This window comes from Salvelinus namaycush, chromosome 25 (genome assembly GCF_016432855.1).
Source record: "Salvelinus namaycush isolate Seneca chromosome 25, SaNama_1.0, whole genome shotgun sequence".
Classification (NCBI taxonomy): domain Eukaryota; kingdom Metazoa; phylum Chordata; class Actinopteri; order Salmoniformes; family Salmonidae; genus Salvelinus; species Salvelinus namaycush.
The window spans coordinates 8,663,486-8,684,541 of NC_052331.1; the positions used below are offsets into that span (position 1 = coordinate 8,663,486).

The window sequence follows — 21,056 nt, forward strand, 5'->3', positions numbered from 1 at the left end:
GGTGCTGGGTTATTGGTGCTGGGTTATTGGTGCTGGGTTATTGGTGCTGGGTTATTGGTGCTGGGTTATTGGTGCTGGGTTATAGGTGCTGGGTTATAGGTGCTGGGTTATAGGTGCTGGGTTATAGGTGCTGGGTTATAGGTGCTGGGTTATTGGTGCTGGGTTATAGGTGCTGGGTTATAGGTGCTGGGTTATTGGTGCTGGGTTATAGGTGCTGGGTTATAGGTGCTGGGTTATTGGTGCTGGGTTATTGGTTATTGATGCTGGGTTATTGATGCTGCGTGCTGGGTTATTGATGCTGGGTTATTGGTTATTGGTGCTGGGTGCTGGGTTATTTGTGCTGGATTATTGATGCTGGGTTACTGGTGCTGGGTTGTTGGTGTCAGAATCTTCAGCACTCGCAGGGGATGTGACCACAGTATTTATTATTGGACTGGAATTTTCCATTACATGCTTAAACACAGTTTGTTTTTCTGTCTAAAGAAGGCATGGCTGGAATATTTCAGAGCTGAAATTTGTATAGGGTTAGGTTTTTTTCCTGGTTATGATTGGAAAAACGTGATTGGTCTGTTTGGCTATGACAGACTCACATGATGGGTCAGTTTGGCTGCAGCAGACTCAGTGAACGGGTGGTCTGCAACGGCAAAACAAAGCAATTGGCCAGTCTGTAGTGGGGCAATCTCATTGTGAGGACACTATAGTGGGCAATGGGTCATATTACTATGCTGCTATGCTTGTATTGTAGCATGACTGTTATAGGTCTGCTGATTTGAAATAGAATCCTCCCACTTTCTATGCAGGAATAGCATGTTGGTTGTCTGTACATAGTGTGTGACCAGGCCTCTGGTGTGTGTGTTCCAGGAAACCTTCAGGTCTTGCTGATAAGGAGGTACTGGCTGCTACCGTCCTGACATCACTGTCCACCTCTCCTCTGGTCCTCTCCCAGACAGCCTCAGGTAAGACTGTACACACACAGAGATTCAGGTCTGTAGTACCATTCTCTAGTGTCCACCTCTCCAGCTAATGTTTACCCCCATCAACCAACCTCACCCTGCCAACAGCCTGGCCTTGGACACATCGCCATGCCTGTTGTTTCCGGAGTTGCCCGTTACCGTGGCACTCATCGCCGTGACAACGATAGTAGACAATCAGAAGTCCTACCTCAATTTTCAACCTTAATATGCAAGAGTTCTTCTTTTGCAGTTTTTTTGGAACCACCTCCCTTGTTGGAGAGTTGCTTTATTTAATTTAAGCAGGACAGTAACCTAAAACACAAGGCCAAATCTACACTAGCGTTTCTTACCAAGAAGACCGTGTATGTTCCTAAGTGGCAGAGTTACAGTTTTGACTTATCTTATTAAAAATCTATGGCCAGACCTGAAAATAGTTGTCTAGCAATGATCAACAACCAATTTGACATAAATTAATAATGGGCAAATGTTGCTCAATCCAGGTGTGGAAAGCTCTTAGACTTACCCAGAAAGACTGAGTTGTAATCGCTGCCAACATGTATTGACTCGGGGGTGTGAATACTTAAGTAAATGAGATATTTATGTATTTCATTTTCAATTTAAAAAAAATGTATTATGGGACTCTGCTGTGACACAGCCTGGGATTGAACCCGGGGCTGTAGTGGTGCCTTAGACCGCTGTGCCACTTGGGGGGCACGTTGTAACTGTTTTAAAGTCACCATTGGCCTCATGCAGAAATCTTTGAGGTTTCCTTCCTCTCTGGCAACTGAGTTAGGAAGGACACTGTCATACTTGTCCTGTTAGGTGAGGATCACTGGCGCCAGATCCCCCCCCCCCTCCCTCTCCCGCACCAGTTTTATGACCGGTCGTAAATATTGTGTAGAAACTTTGGATTTGGCAATGAAACAATATTTCTGTATTCTTCACAGTTGGAAGACCCCGTGGGTACTTAAAGAACAATCACGTCGAATTCATTACTAATTGGTGATGTAACTAAGGACAGTAGAACAACATAACTGTATCTTTGAATGTGTATATTTCCCAGTGATCAGATTCACATCCAAATGTGGGGAACTGATATGATTAAATATGAAACTATTTGTGAGAAGATGTAATGTGATGTTAGCCTTCTAATTGAGATAATTATTTTTCATATGAAGTCTTAACCAAGTCATTGGCCACGCCCACATGAGCACAGACATTACGACAAAAGGAGGGAACACCCCTTTTCCCAGAGTGGATAAAAAACACTTCTGGCAAAATTTACATGAGACAAGAAAGCATGAAGCTGTGACTACATGTTGGAATGGTTGGCAATTTCAATACAGACCAGACAGCGTGAAGTGGTGGTTACATGGTGGAGAAATGGTTTAAAACTAAAGACCAAACAGGCGGACGGTGTGAACCGGACGTCACGAATGGTTAAGAAACTTTGAGACTCTCTGAAACTTTCTCGAGTGAAGAAGATAAAGACTAATTAGGAACATTCAGTCTGCAGCTGTTTAAGTACTTTAGTCTAGTAACCTCGACCGAGAACCACCGGGTGGTACTCTGAAAGATCCATTCTAAATAACTATCAAACGACCATTGGTACGTCTGACGTATCCATTATAGCAGAGCTACAACTACGAAATACTTTGATCTCTGGTGGACAAACCAGAGACTTTCTGTCGAATTACTCCCCAGAAGGATCGAGTGTTTTCAACGGGGAGACAGCAAAGACATACACACAAAAATATGTACATTGCAATTCTTTCGAATGAGCGGCCGTTCGTGTGCAAAGTATTTGCATTTCCATGAGCATAGTTCTCAACTGTATGTATGTAGTGGGTCCATTCTGTCTTTCCCGCTCTTTATCTGTCCCCACCACTTTCCATTGTCTACCAAGTCGTCCTATCGGGTTTAGTCCACTAGGTACTTTTCATTGCATTATGTAGTAATCAAAGTGTAAGCTGTTCTGTTTGTGTGTTTATGCAATTCTGTGTGATTATTTAGTTAGTAAATAATTAAGCCAGTTAATAATTAAGCCAGTTTGTATATCACTGATTCATCATTTATGCTAGGGTTTGTGCAGCTATCCAAGGGTTTTGCGACATTCAGAATGAGACTGATAGAAGGTAAATAACAATTAATGAATGACTGATTCGAGATATTTATATCTTTACGAGTTAGTTCAGAACACGGTAACTTGTTAAATAAACTTTTTCCGTGGTGCCCCAAGATTTGTTAATGCATTAATTGTTACAGGATTAATATAATCATCGTAATAATTAAACATAGTTCATCGATTTGATAAAACAATCATCATCATATTAAAGATAGCCAAAGACATGACAACACCTGTATCTTTGTAGTGACTGGGTGTAATGATACACCATCCAAATTGTAATTAATAACTTCATCATACTCAAAGGGATATTCAATGTCTGCTTTTTGTATTTTTACCCGTCTACCAATAGCTGCCATTCTTTGCGAGGCATTGGAAAACCTCCCTGGTCTTTGTGGTTGAATCTGTGTTTGAACACTGTTAAACACTGTTATTGGACACAGAGTGAGTCCATGCAACTTATTATGTGACTTGTTAAGCACATTTTTACTCCTGAACTTATTTAGGCTTTCCATAACAAAGGTGTTAAATAGACATTTCAGCTTTACATTTTTTATTAATTTGTAGACATTTCTAAAAAATATAATTCCACGTTGACATTATGGAATATTGTGTGTAAGCCAGTGACAAACAAAACTAATTTAAATCCATTTATAATTCCGGCTGTAACATATTTGGAAAAAGTCAAGGCGTGTGAATACTTTCTGAAGGCAATGTACGGCGGAGTTGGTCATTGGCTGTTGGAAATAACATTAATAGTTAATGTATTCATATTTAACATGAATAGGTTTTGTGGGTAGATTTGCATTATGTATTTAGACGTGCGCTAGCAACCTTTGACAGACTGGTTTCTTCTGGACAAACAAAAAAAACGATACCAACATGTTGTGTGGAAAAAAACTGCTCGGCCTCTGACCGCAAGGCACTACAGAGGGTAGTGCGAACGACCCAGTACATCAGTGGGGCCAAGCTTCCTGCCATCCAGGACTAGGCGGTGTCAGAGGAAGACCCTAAAACGACCAGAACAACGCCGGTGAAGGAGAAGTACTCGGAGCGCTCTTCTGGTCCGAATTAGGAGGTGCGCACACCCCCCACCGCTTCCGGGTATATTACTCGCTACTGTTCAGTCCCTGGATAATAAAGTTGACGAGCTCAGGGCAAGGGTTTCTTTCCAGAGAGACATCAGGGATTGTAACATACTCTGTTTCACGGAAACATGGCTCTCTCGGGATATACTGTCAGTCGGTCCAGCCATCTGGATTCTCAGTTCATTGCGCCAACAGGAATAAACATCTCTCCGGGAAGAAGAAGGGCGGGGGTGTATGTTTCATGATTAACGACTCATGGTGTGATTGTGATAACATACAGGAACTCAAGTCCTTCTGTTCACCCGACGTAGAATACCTCACAATCATATATATGCCCCCCTCAAGCCGATACCACGACAGTCCTCAAGGAACTTCACTGGACTTCATGCCAACTGGAAACCACATATCATGAGGCTGCATTTTTTGTACCCAGGGATTGTAACGTAGCAAATTTGAGGAAAATGCTGCCTAAATTCTATCAGCATATTGACTGTAGTACTCGAGCTGCTAAAACACTCAACCACTGTTATTCCAACTTCTGGGATGCCTACAAGGCCCTCCCCTGCCCTTCAGAAAATATGACCACAACTCCATTTTCCTCCTCCCTTCCCATAGGCAGAAACTCAAACAGGAAATACCCGTGCTAAGGACTATTCAATGCTGGTCTGACCAATTGGAATCCACGCTTCAAGATTGTTTTGATCATGCGGACTGTGATATGTTCTGGGCAGCTTCCAAGAATAATATTTATGTATACACTAAGACGGTGAGTGATCAGGAAGTGTATATGAGATGTTGTACCCACTGTGACTATTAAAACCTACCCTAGCCAGAAATCGTGCATAGATGGCAGCCTTGGCGCAAAACTGAAAGCACGAACCCCCGCATTTAACCATGGCAAGGCGACTGGGAATGTGTCAGAATACAAACAGAGTAGTCATTCCCTCCAAGGCAATCAAACCAGCCACGTCGCGGACACCGACGTCCTGCTTCCAGACAAGCTAAACACGTTCTTTGCCTGCTTTGAGGATAATACAGTGCCACCAACCTGGCCCGCTACCAAGGACAGTGGGCTCTCCTTCTCCTTGGCCGACATGCTTCGAGATGGCCACCATTGTATTTGTACCCAAGAATGCAAAGGTAACTGAACTAAATGACTATCGCCCCGTAGCACTCACTTCTGTCATCATGAAGTGCTTTGAGAGACTAGTCAAGGATCATATCACCTCCACCTTACCTGTCACCCTAGACCCACTTCAATTTGCTTACCGTCCCAATAGGTCCACAGACGAGGCAATCGCCATCACACTGCACACTGCCCTACCCCATCTGGACAAGATAAATACATATGTAAGAATGCTGATCATTGACAATAGCTCAGAATTCAACACCATAGTACCCTCCATGCTCATCATTAAGCTTGAGGCCCTGGGTCTGAACCCTGCACTGTGCAACTGGACTTCCTGATGGGCCGCCCCCAGGTGGTGAAGGTAGGAAACAACACCTCCACTTCGCTAGTCCTCAACATTGGGGCCCCACAAGGGTGCGTTCTCAGCCCCCTGCTCTACTCCCTGTTCACCTATGACTCCGTGGCCAAGCTCACCTCCAACTCAATCATCAAGTTTGCAGATGACACAACAGTAGTAAGCTTGATTACCAACAAGCATACAGGGAGGAGGTGAGGGCTCTGGTAGTGTGGGGCCAGGAAAACAACCGCTCACTCAACATCAACAAAACAAAGGAGATGATCGTGGACTTCAGGAATCAGCAGAGGAAGCACCCCCCTATCCACATCGACGAGACAGCAGTGGAGGTGGAAAGTTTTAAGTTCCTCTGCGTACACATCGCTGACAAACTGAAATGGTCCACCCACACAGAAAGTGTTGTGAAGACGGCTGAAGAAATTTGGCTTGTCACCTAAAACCCTCTCAAACTTTTACAGATGCACAATTGAGAGCATCCTGTCGGGTTGTATCACCACCTGGTACCGCAACTAAACCACCCACAACCACAGGGCTCTGCAGAGGGTGGTGCAGTCTGCACAACGCATCACCGGGGGCAAACTACCTGCCCTCCAGGATATCTACAACACCCGATGTCACAGCAAGGCCAAAAAGATCATCAAGGGCAACAACCACCCGAGCCACTGCCTGTTCACCCCGTTATCATCCAGAAGGCGAGGTCAGTAAAGGTGCATCAAAGCTGGGACCGTGAGACTGAAAAATCAGCTTCTATCTCAAGGCCATCAGACTGTTAAACAGCGATCACTAACACAGAGAGGCTGCTGCCAACATACAGACTCAAATCTCTGGCCACTTTAATAATGTCAGCTTAATAATGTTTACATATCTTGCATTACTCATCTCATATGTTTATACCGTATTCTATACTATTCTACTGTATCTGAGTCTGAGTCTGTCGCTCTGACGTTGCTCGTCCATATATTTATATATTCTCAATTCCATTTCTTTACTTAGATTTGTGTGTATTGGGTATATGTTGTGAAATTGTTAGATATTACTTGTTAGATATTGCTGCGCTGTCGGAACTAGAAGCACAAGCATTTCTCTTCACCCACAATAACATCTGCTAAACACGTGTATGTGACCAATAAAATTAGATTTTGATTTTAATGTATAGTATTAAGCAGTGGCACACACCTCTGCAGCCCCCAGGTGCCCCCCCATGTTTTCTTTTTTTAACTGTATTTTGAAATACCCCTGTACAAACGGTATATTGCCCAAGCCTAATTGACATGAGTTAATCTTGAATAATAGCTTTAAGGTAACATTTCAAACGAGTTTAAACACTTCAATGAATAAACATTGCATGAATTAACATATCATTTCTTAATGTACTGTACATTTGTAAATGTTAGACATTTTAAAGCATAATTTCAGGTGACCAAAATGTTGTCCATACCAGAGGTGACCAACCGTGCTCCACTCCCTGGTCTACTGGGTGAGCAGATTCTGTTCCAGCCCAGCAACACATTCTATCAACTCATTAAGTCTACACACCCAGCATACATCCAGAAGTGGGGGGGACATCACTTTTTATATATCAAGATGGATAAACACTCTAAATAGCCTACCCGACTGTTCGCAGCCGTCCGCTTGGTCCTAAATCACACCATTGGCTTGATTTGTATCACATTCCAATGATAAAATAAGGGGGTGACAAAAATGTAACATGTCCCAAGTGAAAGTTGCTCCCCTGTGTACCACCCATGCCATACAAGGATGTGCCAGCAGTCTCTTGGGACTTTCATTGGGACTTCTTCATATGCAGACAGGCTTTCACAGCGCTCCATATCTGAGGACAGACAACATCACAGAGAAATAGGCTTCATATGCAGACAGGCTTTCACAGAGCTCCATATCTGAGGACAGACAACATCACAGAGAAATAGGCTTCATATGCAGACAGGCTTTCACAGAGCTCCATATCTGAGGACAGACATCACAGAGAAATAGGCTTCATATTCAGACAGGCTTTCACAGAGCTCCATATCTGAGGACAGACAACATCACAGAGAAATAGGCTTCATTATATTAAAGCCCTGAATATTATGTGGCTATTATCTCATTGTCTGTCTTCATAGTTTTCCTCTCTAGAACTGGACAATCGTTTCATAATATCCTCCCACAAAACGACCTGCCCTATCTTAATAGTACACCTACTCTCTCCTTTTTCTGACAGCAAACCCTCTTCCAATGCGTTTGGAGATTTTTTATTTTACTTTACAATGATAAATAGGCCTACATCAAGATATCAAGTTGATATGAAGTTAGCTGATGATAGTTCACTTAGCTGTACGGTATGTAGATTTGGCTCGATAGCTGGCTGCTCGTTAGCCTACACACGGTGGCCTGCGCTAGCCAGCTTGCTAGCTATTAACAATCCATAGTTTTGGAACATTTTCAAAATGTATTTAATTAGACCTACTTGAATAGGTTCACGCCAGGAAACGGCCAATCCTTTGGAGTGAATGGCAAGCAACTCTACAAACCTATTGTACTACGAAATCAACATCCGTTTTTCCCCTGATGTTCATTATTGTTCTGGTTACAACTCTGGGGTGAGGAGACGAGGGCTGGTAAATAGCCGCTGTGCCGAAACGCACGTTAAGGTTATGTGTGGCTGGGTTATTGGGCCTTTGGAAAAAGGAGTCCCTATGTAAGCCTGGCCCGAAATCCATTGTGGTTAAAACGTATTCAAATCAAATGTATTTGTCACATGCTTCATAGACAACAGTTGTAGACGAACAGTCATTAACATTGTGTGCATTCTCTTAACCCTTCCCTAAGTCTACAGCATATACTCAACCCATCTCGGGCCCCATCTCCACAGTTTAGTTCCGTTATTGATTAAAACGGGCAAACCCACTAAATATTAGAGGATGGGGTGGACTGTACAATATGTGGGAAGACGGGGCAAATATGTATTCGTTTTTCATAATTAATAAGACATTTCATCCTACTCTTTTCATACATTTAAAAAAAATTACCTGTTTACCTCTAATGTCGTATTTTCTTCTCCCTAGTGTCATTGTTGTACTGAATACATCTCTCCGTGGGTTTAGCGGTTAGTCTCCCCCGAGACAACATGTAGAACTATGTGAACTCCTGTGTCTGTATTCTCTGTAGGACCCTCCTGATCTACACTGGCCCCCATGGACCAGTCAGTCATTGATTTAATATGAGTTCATCTCCAACACACAGCTCATCCTGTCGGAAGGCTTTATTTTTCATTATGTTTCGCCACAAGGCAATGTGATTGTGGCCTTTTTATAAGATCTGTATAAGGATCTGTGTTAGTGACGCAGTCAAAATAACATATTGCACTGGAGGGGTTTGTAGGCCAACGCTGCTGGAGAGGGAGGCTGTTTTCCTATGGCTGGATGGACATTCAATATAAACCTCAATTCACATTTTGCGTGAACAATATTGCAAAAAAACATTGTATGAACATTTTTTTTATTGTATGAAGTCACAAAGTGAATTAAAGTGAATTAATGCCTTCCTGGTTTTGATGGTACTGACTGGCCCTCCTCTGTCTCCAGCTGCAGTTCCGGAGCCAGCCAGCAGAGGGTGGAAGGAGGTGCTGTCAACTAGCTACAGCAGCTCCACCAGTGGCAACTGGAGCTGGGACACCAGTGACCAATCAGTGCCCTCCACACCGTCCCCGCCTCTCTCCAACGACACCAGCAAGAGCTTCCTGCTCTCCTCCCAGGGTGATCATGTCATCGACGACGTCAAAGAGAGCACGCACTTCTTGTTTGAGGACCCCATACCCCGGAAGCGAAAGGTACAACTGGGGGTCAGGGGCTTCGGATGAGGTTTCATCCTAATGCTACTGAACACCCTTCCATCCTTATCTCCTTATCTCCAAGGAGTTCATAGATCACAGCTATTTGATTTATCCAGTCCAGTTACGTGTTTCTGACCCTTCCGATGAGAAAAGTATTTGTAGCCACAACCAACCCTAAGCTGCGACCCATTAAAAATGGGCCATGGGCCAACAGTGGCTCCCATCGATTTATCAATCGCTGCCCTAGTGTGTAGTTTTCCTAATTCAAGGGGGCCTCTGAAACCCCTCTGAGAGATTATCTCAAAACACAGCTCCAATGTAATTTAGGATCTTATGACACTGGCTTGGCCCTGAGACAACAAGGTCGGTCAACCTTTACGCCTCTGAGCATGACGGAGTGTGTTCTCGCTCAATCTTTTCCTCCATCTCTCTTTTTTTCTTCCCCTGCCCTTTTTAATGCAGTGGAAACCTTCCAAGACATTAATGTGGTTTCACTATCAAGAAGAGCCATGCGCTCCATCTCCAAGAGGAAGAGGTGGGAGAGGATGGGGAGGAAGAGTGTCAAAAGAGAGGTTGTAAAAAAACATATTAGGGATGAGGAAGAGGAAGAGGGGAGTTAAATGACTACTGAGCTAGGGGAGGAGAGGGGAGTTTGTAAGGGGAGGAGTGAAAGGGGGAGGGTGAGGGTTCATCTGCAGGAAGCTGAGGGAGAGAAGAATATCTCATAAATCCACTGTGACACAGGTGTGGATAGAGGTGTGGATAGAGGTGTGGAGACCGGAAGGGACTCAGATAGGAGTGTGCAGGTCCAATGCACTGGCCTGTAGGCCTATCCCAGAGGTAACAGAGTCCATTTCAGCCAAAACACATAAGATCATACAGTATGCAGGAGGCCAGGCCATAGATATCCAATATCCTGAAAGGAAAGTGGATTACACTCACTGACTAGCTTCACCAGAATAGGACAAACACATTCTATCATTCCCATCACTTGAACTGAATGATGGTTATACCGTGTTAGAACACAACAAGATCGTGCTCTATGTGTCAAGTCATCCGTCAAATGTAACGTCTTGTCTTCATGTTTCACGTCCGTCTTCAGCCTCACCTCGCTCGTAAAGATGTGACGGAGCGTTAGACAATGCTAGACACACAGTAAACATTAAATCAACATTATGCAAAGCCTTGGGAGGCCACCGCAATAAGGCTTGCACTGACATGCATGTGGGGCTCTTCATGAATAGCTGGCTATAGATAAAGTCATTACAGTTTGGATGACTTGTGTGTAAGCCTGCCCTGGGAAAACCTAACAGGCAGTTCGTTTCCTGTGGTGGTTCAGTGCAGTAGGCCAAGACCAGAGGCCTAACTAAGTCCTGATTTGCAGGCAGCAGTAAATCTGGATATACAGTAGAGTAGCTGCAGTGTATCTGACTGTGTTATAAGAGGCTTAGGACTGTGTTAATCACCTGGGTATTCCTGTGATTGTGTTAAGGTGGAAGAAAAGCACTTTGTGCGTTGTTTGGGATTGTTTGTTGAGATGCTGCAGATTTGCCGTTGGGAGTGTTTCATACAGTATGCTTCAGTGCCATTAGAGATGTTGCATATGATGTCTTCACTGCAAAGAATAACGGATTGCATACGAATATAGACTGTTAAAAAGGGTTAAATTGATCAGCCCGCTGATAAACCTGTTCTATAGTTTGTATTTTAAAGTCACTCTCTCTCCCATCCCTCTTTACCTATCAACAGCTTCCAGAAAGGGAGGGAGAGAGCCAACGCCCACTAACCTGTCATTAGTACTGATGCAGGTCCAAACACATCTCTCCCTCCACTGCCTGCCTCTGAGATCTGCATGAGAAAATACATCTGAAAAAAAGATAGATTAGATAGATAGAAAAAAGATAGATAGATTAGATTCTGCAGTCTAAAAAATGCTGGGTTAAAAACAACCCAATTTTGGTAAATATGAAATATACCATGTTTGGTTATTTTGACCCAGCCAGTTGTTTTCTTTAAGTTGGGTTGTTGATATTGGGTTATTGAGCTATGATCCACCGGGTCAGATGGAAGACTGGGGGCATGGCTTAGTAGGGCTGTGGCTTTCAGAGTTATTTTTGGTGACTGGGTCTTTTTAAATGAAATCCATAGGTTATTGTCAGGAGGCGTGATCTATTGGGGACGTGTCTTTCAGACTGGAGTGAATGTCACACGCCTACTAAGCCACGCCTCCAGTCTTCTGATCTGATTGGGTGGGTCATAGCTCAATAACCCAACTAAGTGACCCAACTGGCTGGGTCAAAAATAACACCATTTTCGTTCTGTCAACTATTTACCAAGCGCTGGGTTGTTTACCCAGCATTTATTAGAGTGTGCATGTGAGGAAATAGTTGCTCTCTGTGTAATGTGCCTAATCCAACATGAGTTGTCCCCTCCCCCCCCCCTGTGAAATGTTGATTTACGTGTATTGTGATAGACTAAAATCGGTGTGGCTACCCATTTTGGGTGCGGGTTATATTTAGGTAAAATACCTTTGAGCTAATATTCATAAGAGGTGTAGAAACTCAAGCAGTTGAGAATTTGAGGTGCCGGTACTCTGGTGAGCTCCTGCCCGACTTAAGCACTGTTATTGTGTTGAAAAGGGACGCCTACGACTTGAACATTAACACTATGAATGAATTGAATAAGGAACTACCTCTTTCTTCAGCCTTGCACACAAACGCAGTGCTGTTGCCTAACAATAATATTGCATATGATATGGACGTGTACACGTACCAGTAAGGCTACAGTGTTTTAGAGGCTATTCATTATTATAATGATCCACTTCGTCACATGCGTGTTGAATCGAACAGGACCGGCAGTGATTATTATTATTTTTTTCCTCAACTAAGAAGCTTGTGGCGAGGGGGGCTCGAACCCATGGTTAAAGTGTACTATCAAGTGGAAGTTAACTTTAGCAGAGTGTGCCATTGAGAAGCAATGATGACGTCGCAAGTCCACGTGACTCCTATTTTTGTATGATAAACGTACACTTAAAAAAAATAAAAAATTACATGACAGCACATGGAAGTGTGTGATACTGATAAACAAAACGTGGGTTTTTGTCATATATGCCAAAATCTGAAAATGTTGTCTGAGGTTAGTAGTAACTAGTAGCCTAGTCAGGGCTGCATCAGTGCAATATTGGCACATACCATTTTGTTAACAGACACACATAACAAGTAAACCTTGAATTTGTCAATTTAAAATATCCCTGTAGCGGCCAGGGTTGATGTATTTTAAGAAATGCCAATGGTTGGTGGATATAAAGTCTAAGATCTTTCATGTGCGGATGAACAAACAACCCCCGTATCACACACTCACAAACTGTAAATATAGGGGTGCACATTGTACTATCAATCGGTGAAAGAGCGCTTCAAATATCACGTTCAATTGTACATGAATCACAGCCAAGTTGGTTCCTGTTTCAATCACGTCTTTGGTCCCGTTCGTTTGGGTCATAACAAAAACGCCGTAATGATTGGGTGACAGTAGAGCCTCCCACAATGCAGTTGATGGCTGCAGGATGAAGTTGGTGAAGAGCAACTGCAGAAATGTGCCGTCGACTGCAGTCGAAACGGCATGACCTTTGATCACATGGTTTTTGTCAAGTTCATGCAGCCGTCACGCAAGTCGCAAGTGGGACAATTTGTATCCCCATATTGCGTGTGATCCGCTTGAACGTGCCGTAACACAGGGTGAAGAAGACATTGGCGGAGCCTCATTTTCATGCTTTGTTGCACGTTGCTTTTTGGAATAGTTTGTTTTAGTATCTATGTTTCTACATGTGCACTGATTTGATTCATTTATCTTATACTGCACAAAGATATATTACATTTTCCTAAACGAATCCAATCTGTAAGTGCTTGGAGTTATTTCACCTGTTATTGAGATGGTGGTTCCAGTTTAGATTAGTTTCATTTATCAATCTAAACCATCGTCCCTACCTTGGCAATCATTCTATCTGGATGGTGTTCAGAGATAGATGGGAGAGGTTGCGGGGAGCTGAAGGGTGGGAAAAAACCAACAAGATAACTGATGTAAAATGTGTATAGTATGGAAGTAGAAGCCAGACATGCTGACTAGACCGGGCGTGTGCGTGCGTCCGTGCGCGCCATCGCGCGCATGTTGATTTTGTACATCCACACCAGACACGATCCAGACACGCAGGTTGAAATATCGAAACAAACTCTGAGCAAACTATATTCATTTGGGGACAGGTCGAAACACATGAAACATTCATGGACATTTAGCTAGCTACAGTAGCTTGCTGTTGAAGGCTAATTTGTCCTGGGGTATTATTTTATTTATTTAACCTTTATTTAACCAGGTAGGCTAGTTGAGAACAAGTTCTCATTTACAACTGCGACCCGGCCAAGATGAAGCAAAGCAGTGCGACACAAACAGCAACACAAAGTTACACATGGAATAAACAAACATACAGTCAACAATACAATAGAAACAAGGCTATATATATACAATGTGTGCAAATGAGGTAGGATAAGGGAGGTAAGGCAATAAATAGGCCATAGTGGCAAAATAATTACAAATATAGCAATTTAACACTGGAGTGATAGATGTGCAGAAGATGAGTGTGCAAAGGAGCAAAATAAATAAAATAAATAACAGTATGGGGATGAGGGAGTTGGATGGGCAATTTACAGATGAGCTATGTACGGGTGCAGTGATCTGTGAGCTGCTCTGACAGCTGGTGCTTAAAGCTAGTGAGGGAGATATGAGTCTCCAGCTTTAGTGATTTTTGCAGTTCGTTTCAGCCATTGGCAGCAGAGAACTGGAAGGAAATGTGGCCGAAGGAAGAATTGGCTTTGGGGTGACCAGTGAAATATACCTTCTGGAGCACGTGCAATGGGTGGGTGCTACTATGGTGACCAGTGAGCTGAGATAAGGCGGGACTTTACCTAGCAAAGACTTATAGATGACCTGGAGCCAGTGGGTTTGGCGACGAATATGAAGCGAGGGCCAGCCAACAAGAGCATACAGGTCACAGTGGTAGGTAGTAGATGGGGCTTTGGTGACAAAACGGATGGCACTGTGATAGACTGCATCCAATTTTCTGAGTAGAGTGTTGGAGGCTATTTTGTAAATGACATCGCTGAAGTCAAGGATCGGTAGGATAGTCAGTTTTACGATGGTATGTTTGGCAGTGTGAGTGAAATATGCTTTGTTGCAAACAGGAAGCCGATTCTAGATTTCATTTTGGATTGGAGATGCTTAATGTGAATCTGGAATGAGAGTTTACAGTCTAACCAGACACCTAGGTATTTGTAGTTGTCCACATATTCTAGGTCAGAACCGTCCAGAGTAGTGATGCTGGACGGGCAGGCAGGTGTGGGCAGCGATGGGTTGAAGAGCATGCATTTAGTTTTACTTGCATTTAAGAGCAGTTGGAGGCCACAGAAGGAGAGTTGTATGGCATTTAAGCTCGTCTGGAGGTTAGTTAACACAGTGTCCAAAGAAGGGCCAGAAGTATACAGAATGGTGTCGTCTGCGTGGAGGTAGATCAGAGAATCACCAGCAGCAAGAGCGACATCGTTGATGTATACAGAGAAGAGTCGGCCCGAGGATTGAACCCTGTGGCACCCCCATAGAGACTGCCAGAGGTCCGGACAACAGGCCCCCCAATTTGATACACTGAACTCTGTCTGAGAAGTAGTTGGTGAACCAGGTGAGGCAGTCATTTCAGAAACCAAGGCTGTTGAGTCTGCCGATTTAAGAATGTGGTGATTGACAGAGTCGGAAGCCTTGGCCAGGTCGATAAATACAGCTGCACAGTATTGTCTCTTATCGATGGCGGTTATGATATCATTTAGGACCTTGAGCGTGGCTGAGGTGCACCCATGACCAGCTCGGAAACCAGATTGCATAGCGGAGAACGTACGGTGGGATTCGAAATGGTCGGTGATCTGTTTGTTAACTTGGCTTTTGAAAGACCTTAGAAAGGCAGGGTAGGATAGATATAGGTCTGTAGCAGTTCCAGGATACCCGGGCCAGGTCGATTAGAAAGGCCTCCTCGCTTCCTGGTGGAGAGCCTGACGCGATCACCAGGATGGAACACGGGAGCCTCACTCCGCAGTGTTGATTTGCCTGCTCTTGCTGACGGCGGACCAAGTCTCACATGGGCATCGTTCCATACCTCTTTTGCGCACCTGAAACACTCGTCCACCGCAGGAGTGTCGGTCTGGCTCGGAGTCCACGGAGCCAGGGCCGGCTGATAACCCATAACTCACTGGAAGGGAGTCAGCCCGGTGGAGGAGTGTCGGAATGAATTCTGGCGGTATTCAGACCAAGGAAGGAATCGGGCCCACTTCGCCTGCATCACTGGCAGTGACTCCTCAGGAACCTCCCCAGCTCCTGGTTCATCCTCTAGGCCGGTACCCGAAAGTGAGGCTGACCATGACCCCCAGCTTCTCCATGAAGGCTCTCCATACACGTGATGTGAATTGGGAGCCACAATCGGAGATGATGTCCTCCAGAAGGCCATAGTACCGGAAGACCTGCTGGAACAGTGCCTCAGAGACCTGGAGAGCGGTAGGTAGACCAGAGAGAGGAATGAAACGGCATGATTTTGAGAATCTGTCCACATCCACCAAAATGGTGGTGAAACCATCAGAGGAGGGGAGATTAGTGACGAAATCAATGGACAGATGAGACCAGGGATGCTGAGGCACGAGAAAGAGAAGGAGTCTTCCTGCTGGAGCGTGCCGGGCAGATTTAGATTGAGTACATACTGAACATGAGTGGACATAGTGCGCAACGTCCTGCGCCAAAGTGGGCCACCAGTATTTCTCAGAAAGGGATTGAGTGGTGTGGGTGATACCTGGGCGTCCAGCGGCGAGGGATGTGTGTGCCCAGGTCAGCAACTGATCTTTGACCCCTGTGGGTGTGTAGATGCAGTTCTGAGGGCAGGTGGCTGGAGCGGGTTCCTCCTCCAGAGCCTGGCGGATGTCCACATCTATGTCCCAAAACACGGGGCCAACGATACGGGAGGACCGATTGATGGGCTGACGGACGCTCACAGGGCCCTCCACCGACGTAGAACCACAGGGTGGGGGAAAAGCAGGTCCTTCGACATCCTGGTACCCAGGCGGTAATCCTCCTCTGACCAGGGGATGGGATTATGGCGTTGGCGCCACGGGAGGCCCGGTGACTTTGTGCACCGGTACGTGATTACGAAGGAAAGGTTTTCCTGGGGCTTGGGTCTCACGGTGAGGGTGAGTGGAGCTGTGACGTGCATACAGTGGTTGCTCATCTAAAAGTTTTGAGATTATGCTGTGTGATTTAGAGGTAATTTGTGGTTTAGTACGGTACCCTGCGTCACTGCTTCACTGCTCCAGACCAGCGCAAGAGGGAGTTGGAGCACTGATTATGCTTACTGGAAAATACTCTTTCAAAATTAATGGATGAGGCAAGCGGAAGGGGGAAAAGACAGCATTCAGAGGTCAAGACTGCGCTGCTCTGAGACAAGCATGGGGACTGGTCTTGATAAATCAATGAGATGTTTATTTTTACTGAATCTCTGTTTGGGTATTGGTTAGACTACAATTAGGGTGTGGAAACGGTACAGCGCCATATTTTCCTCGCGGAAACCCAAAGGGTTTCGTTTTTTTCTTGGAATAGAAGCACCATAATATTAATCTAATTATTTCAGCTAAATTTAAAATCAATCCCATATACTATGTTCTTACAAAAAAAGTTTTTAAATTCTCTAGTACAGCCAATATCTCTAGTACAGCCAATACAAAAAGTCAAATGCTTCTCAAAGATGCCCTCTGGTGGTCAAACTAGCACTAACTAGCATTAATGGCAACAATGGCTGACAATTAAATGACATCCCTTAGAATTCTGCGGCAGCCCGCAAGGTGTACTGCAGTCTGACGCAACTTTTACAGGAAGAACCACTGTAATAGTGCCAGATCCCAATGGTCACAGGTATGAGGTGATGTGCAGGGAGGAGGCAAGGGCCTGGTCAATAAAATCCCTCGCCGCACCTGGAATCCACTAGAGCTGTAGAAACAATAGAAGAGGGACAGCCAGCTAGTGAAATCGATACTAAAAAAGGTTTGGTGGAAAGTAATGATGGATTGGGCTGTACCGGACACCGTTGAAGCTGGTGCCCCTCCTGGCCGAAATAGGGACAAGCCCTAACTGTCTCCGACGGCGTCGCTCAGCCGTGGGGAGTGTGTCCAAGGTAAGATTGTCTTGGCACGCCAACTTCGTCTGGACCTCTTCGGGCAATCCTCTTCTGAATCGGATGCAGAGTGCCGGTTCATTCCACCCGCTGGAAACTGCCACTGTCCGAACGGTGAGCGCATACTCCGCCGGGGTCATCCTGCTGTAGTTGGAGTAGGCTCTCACCCCCCTCTCTGCCTTCCAGTGGATGATCGAAGTCCCCCCTGAACAGAGCCATGAACCCCTCATAGGAACCCAGCTCCTCCTCTTTCCCAGACGGCCGTAGTCCACTCCACCGCCCGTCCGGTCAGCAAGGAAATAACCGTGGCAACCTTGGACTCCGTGGTGGGGGCTACCATCTGATGAGTGAAATAGAGGTAGCATTGGAGTAGAAAGCCACGGAATGTGGAGGGAGACCCGTCATATTTGTCCGGGAGGGACACACGGTCATTGCTGACCTGGGCAGACTGTTGGATGGGCTAGGGTGCTGACGTGTGGTAGAGAATCCTCCGCTTGTTGGACGTGACACCCCTCTGGAAATGTCAAGACGTGGAAGAATGCGGAAGACCTCTTTCGCAGCCGCCCCCGGTGGTGCCAGCTGATTACTGATAACCAAAGAGTGCGATATTAGGGTAAGTAATCAGAGAGTAATGAAGTCCAAGTGTGACTAATGATGAGACGCAGGTGTGCATAAAAGATGGGTTGCCAGGACCGGTGGTTAGTAGACCGTTGAGCGCCGGGGAGCAGGAGTAGATGTGACAGGAGGCTACAGGACTGAAAGTCATCCAATGCAACAATCATGTGTCTGTCACTAGCAAACACAGTCATAGGTCGTACAGGTACCTCTAAAATTCTATCAAAAGGCACAAAGGGAAATGAATATGCAAATAAGGCTTTACATCCTACAGTGTTAAAACAACACCCCACAAAATAGTTACTGTGACGCCACAGGTTTTAATTCCCTAACAATGAGAAAGTGTAACCACATCAACTCTAATAAAGTGTTAATTTAAGTTGGAATTTGCAACACCCATGGTGTTAGGGACCAACACTCTAGGGTTGTTAGTTTATCGACACTTAGATCGTTTTTTGTTTAACATTATTTTTGTGGCTTTACATACAGTACACACTAAAGAAGTATTAAACACTGTGGGTGTTAGGAATATTAAGGTCACTTTCCTTGGCCATCCCTCCAAAAATGTATTTAGGCATTATGACACTGCATCTGTCAATATAGAGCAGAGAGAGGGAGAGGTGTAAAGTTTCTCATGTGTGTGTGTGTGTGTGTTGCTGACCTGTCTTCTCAAGTTTCTATGTTCACAGGCCTTCTTGTCTCATAGGTCGTGTGATGGTCTAGTTTATTTATACCTCACTTGGAATAATAGTAGAATACGTGTAGCCTCCCTGTACGTAAGTGGAGCACATACTCTGCTGAGAGATCTGAACCTTTTTCTCACAGGTTGTAGTGCGCTCACCCCATAACCACAGGGTTGTTGGTTCAAGCCCCACTCTTGTTCTTCCCCCTTGATCGCTACAATAGCACCGACTCCACTGTGTTGTGTGTTCTGTTGTGTTTCAGAACTCTACGAAGGTGATGCTCAAGTGCTTGTGGAAGAACTGTGAAAAGGTCCTCAGCACCTCTTCAGGGATCCAGCGACACATCCGCACCGTCCACCTGGGGTAAGGCACCAATCAACTAATCATAGAGAAAGATATAGGTCAACTGCTATAGGTATCCAATCACAATAGTTGAATTGGTAATTGTTGTAAGCAATCACTGCATACAGGTGTACTGGGGACCAATAAGAGAGCAGATATAATACAGCTCACCTTACTCTATTTACTGAAGTATTGTCAAAGTATCTACTAAGGAGCTAGTATTTTAGAGTATGTGCTACATTGGTAGCTCTGCCGCTCCATGGGCTCTGTTTACTATGACTTCTTTATGGCACTAGGTTTGTTAGTCTAGTATCCTCTTACAAAGTACCATAAAGGGATGCAGGGTGGATGGTGGAAGCATATCAACACATCAGGAGGTTTTGCTGGTGTGTTTTTATAGCCTCCTGTTGCTATCCTGCACTCTCTGTCAGTCAGTGAGGGCTATGACCAATGAAGTCCGTGGAGTCAGTGGCTTTGGCTCAGAGGCCCTGGGTATCACTGCCATCTGCTGGTCAGAGAGAATACAGCATCAGAACAGCTCCTCATTATGATGTGTTATAATGCCTTATTAACATGTTCATAACACTTTACTGACGTAGCTGTAGAGTATTATGAAGCGGTATAATCACTGCATCTTTAGTGTGCTATGAATGTTATTATAAGCCTTCATTAGGGGAAGGGAGGGAGCCACCAACATGGACATAGGAGGTAGACTCAATACTGCAGGACTGTTTTGAGAATACTGATTGGAATATGTTCAAAGATTCATCCACCCAGGACTCATCCATCAACATTGAGGAATATATCGTCAGTCACAGGCTTAATTAGGAAATGTGTTGATGTTGTAACCACAATAACAATCCGGACATTCCCCAACCAAAAACCCTAAATGAACGGAGATATCCACACCATGTTGAGAGCCCGTACTGCAGAATTCATTGTCATCAGAACAAACCCTGATGACTCGGTGGAGTGCAACGTGCACAAGGCCAGCAGGTACGAGCTCCACAAATCCATTAGGGATGCAAAAAGACAATACAGACTCAAACTTGAATTGGTGTTTGACAATTCAGACTCGCATCACATGTAGCAAGGACTACAGACTATCATGCACTACAAAGGCAAATGCAGCGGTGTGGTGCCCACGAGTTTAATACATTCTATGCTTGCTTCAAGGCAGACAATACCGAGCCATCCAGGAAGAGTCTTGCTGCTCCGGACGACCAGGTGCTTTTGTTCTCCGAGGATGACATGGGGGGAAAACTCAAAATATTAAATTCTCACAAAGCTGCCGGCCAAGATGGCATCCCTGGTTGCGTCCTCAGAATATGAGCTGACCAGCTGACCGGCGTCTTCTCGGACGTCTTCAACCTGTCTGTGTCCCAGGCTGTAGTCCCCTCCTGCTTCAAGGAGATCACCATCGTACCAGTGCCCAAGAAAAACAATGTGACATTCCCAAATGACAATTTCCCCGTCACACTCACCCCGTTCATCATGGAGTGCTTCGAGAGGCTGGTCATGGTCCACACTGGACCCACTCCAATTTGTCTACTGCTCCAACGCTGTTCACATGGCCGTAACACATCTGGATAAAAGGAACACCTATGCTTTTCATTGACTAAAGCTCAGTGTTCAACACTATTGTTACCTGTTGCTCCATCCACGACCCTAAGTGTAGTGAAGATGGCCCAG

The 21,056-nt window shown here is 44.9% G+C and overlaps 1 protein-coding gene across 2 annotated transcripts in view; it reads left to right on the plus strand.

The window, feature by feature from the left end:
* LOC120020188 (zinc finger protein 704-like) overlaps positions 1–21,056 on the plus strand; it is an 81,925-nt gene that overhangs the window by 51,498 nt on the left and 9,371 nt on the right. For both annotated transcript variants that reach the window (XM_038963683.1, XM_038963682.1), the window contains exons 3-5: positions 862–956; positions 9,232–9,476; positions 19,285–19,385. In XM_038963683.1, coding sequence (XP_038819611.1) covers positions 862–956; positions 9,232–9,476; positions 19,285–19,385 — 441 coding nt within the window. The remainder of the gene's footprint in view (positions 1–861; positions 957–9,231; positions 9,477–19,284; positions 19,386–21,056) is intronic.